The sequence below is a fragment of the Emiliania huxleyi genome (assembly GCF_000372725.1).
Source record: "Emiliania huxleyi CCMP1516 unplaced genomic scaffold EMIHUscaffold_254, whole genome shotgun sequence".
Lineage (NCBI taxonomy): Eukaryota > Haptophyta > Isochrysidales > Noelaerhabdaceae > Emiliania > Emiliania huxleyi.
Genome location: NW_005200138.1, coordinates 20,253 through 21,338, shown reverse-complemented (window position 1 = coordinate 21,338; position 1,086 = coordinate 20,253). Strand labels below are relative to the sequence as shown.

The following is a 1,086-nucleotide window of genomic DNA, read 5'->3' as shown; positions in this document are numbered from 1 at the left end:
CTGGATGCGCCGGCGCTCTAGCGCCGTCGAGGCTGCCGGTCGCGCCGCCCATAGCGAGGCCGGCGAACATGCCGTCGGAGGCCGGCGCCGGCGCCGGTGCCGCGAGCATTCCAGCAAAGGGGCTGCTGCCGCCGGCGCCGAAGCCGCTTGGCGGTGTCGCAAAGCTCATGAAGCCGTCGAGCACGCCATCGTCGACGCTGTTGCGCTCAGAGCTTGGCGGCGTGAAGCCATTTGGACGGGCGGACTCCACCGGCTCCGGTTGCAACGCCGGTGTTGGCAACGCGGCTGGCGTTGGTCTCGCGGCCGGTGCTGGTATCGCCTCACCTCCTTGCAGCCATCGCTCGGCAGCGTCCAAGTCGCACCCGGTCGATGCGAGTGCCTCCTTGCAGCGCTGGAGCGGCTGGCCCGTGCGGTCGCGCAGCGACTTGACCTTGTCGAAGGGCACTCGCATTTTGCGGTGAGTGGATGCGGGCGACAGCGCGACAGCGCCATGGTCCGTTTTTCTCTTTTGGGAGCTTTCCCTGTTTGTTTCGTACTTTGTTGGCGCCCGCTGCACTGCACCCACCGCCGCCATCGCCGAAACCTACCAACAAAACGCGCGCCCGATCGCCCCATTAAGTGTACGCGTGAGGGGTATCCGAGCGCCGTAAACTCCGCGAATCCCTCGCTGAGGAGCAAACAAAAAACAAAATCTCTCTCTGAGGGAGGGTGTAGACGTGTAGAGGATGTAGATAGAGTGTAGAGCGCTGTAGAGCTGTAGAGCTGTAGAGCGCTGTAGAGCTGTAGAGCGCTGTAGAGCTGTAGAGCTCTACATCCGGCGCGTGACGAACTGCGTGCGTTGCAACTTGGAGCACTTGGAGTGCAGTCATCAACCTCACATCCAGGGCCGGGGAGCTGAGGAGCGCACCCAGCGGGCCGGATGATCGGCATCGGGCTACGGGCTAGAGAGCCCTGACCCCTAGGGGGGGGTGCGCGTTCGCATCGCCACAAGTCTGTCCGACTTTGCGTTCCGCCCCGGGCGTCGCGCCTTGGCGGCGCCATCGGGTGGGCTCCAGCGCCGACGCCTCCGCACCACCCATGCCGCCG

The 1,086-nt window shown here is 65.2% G+C and overlaps 1 protein-coding gene across 1 annotated transcript in view; it reads right to left on the bottom strand.

Annotated features, from left to right (window-relative positions):
- Nucleotides 1-574, bottom strand: part of EMIHUDRAFT_237655 (hypothetical protein) — a gene marked incomplete at both ends in the record, with an annotated part of 2,091 nt that extends 1,517 nt beyond the window's left edge. Inside the window, one exon of the mRNA XM_005777817.1 lies at nt 69-574. Within this exon, the coding sequence (XP_005777874.1) occupies nt 69-574 (506 nt within the window). The remainder of the gene's footprint in view (nt 1-68) is intronic.
- Nucleotides 575-1,086: the final 512 nt, after the last annotated feature.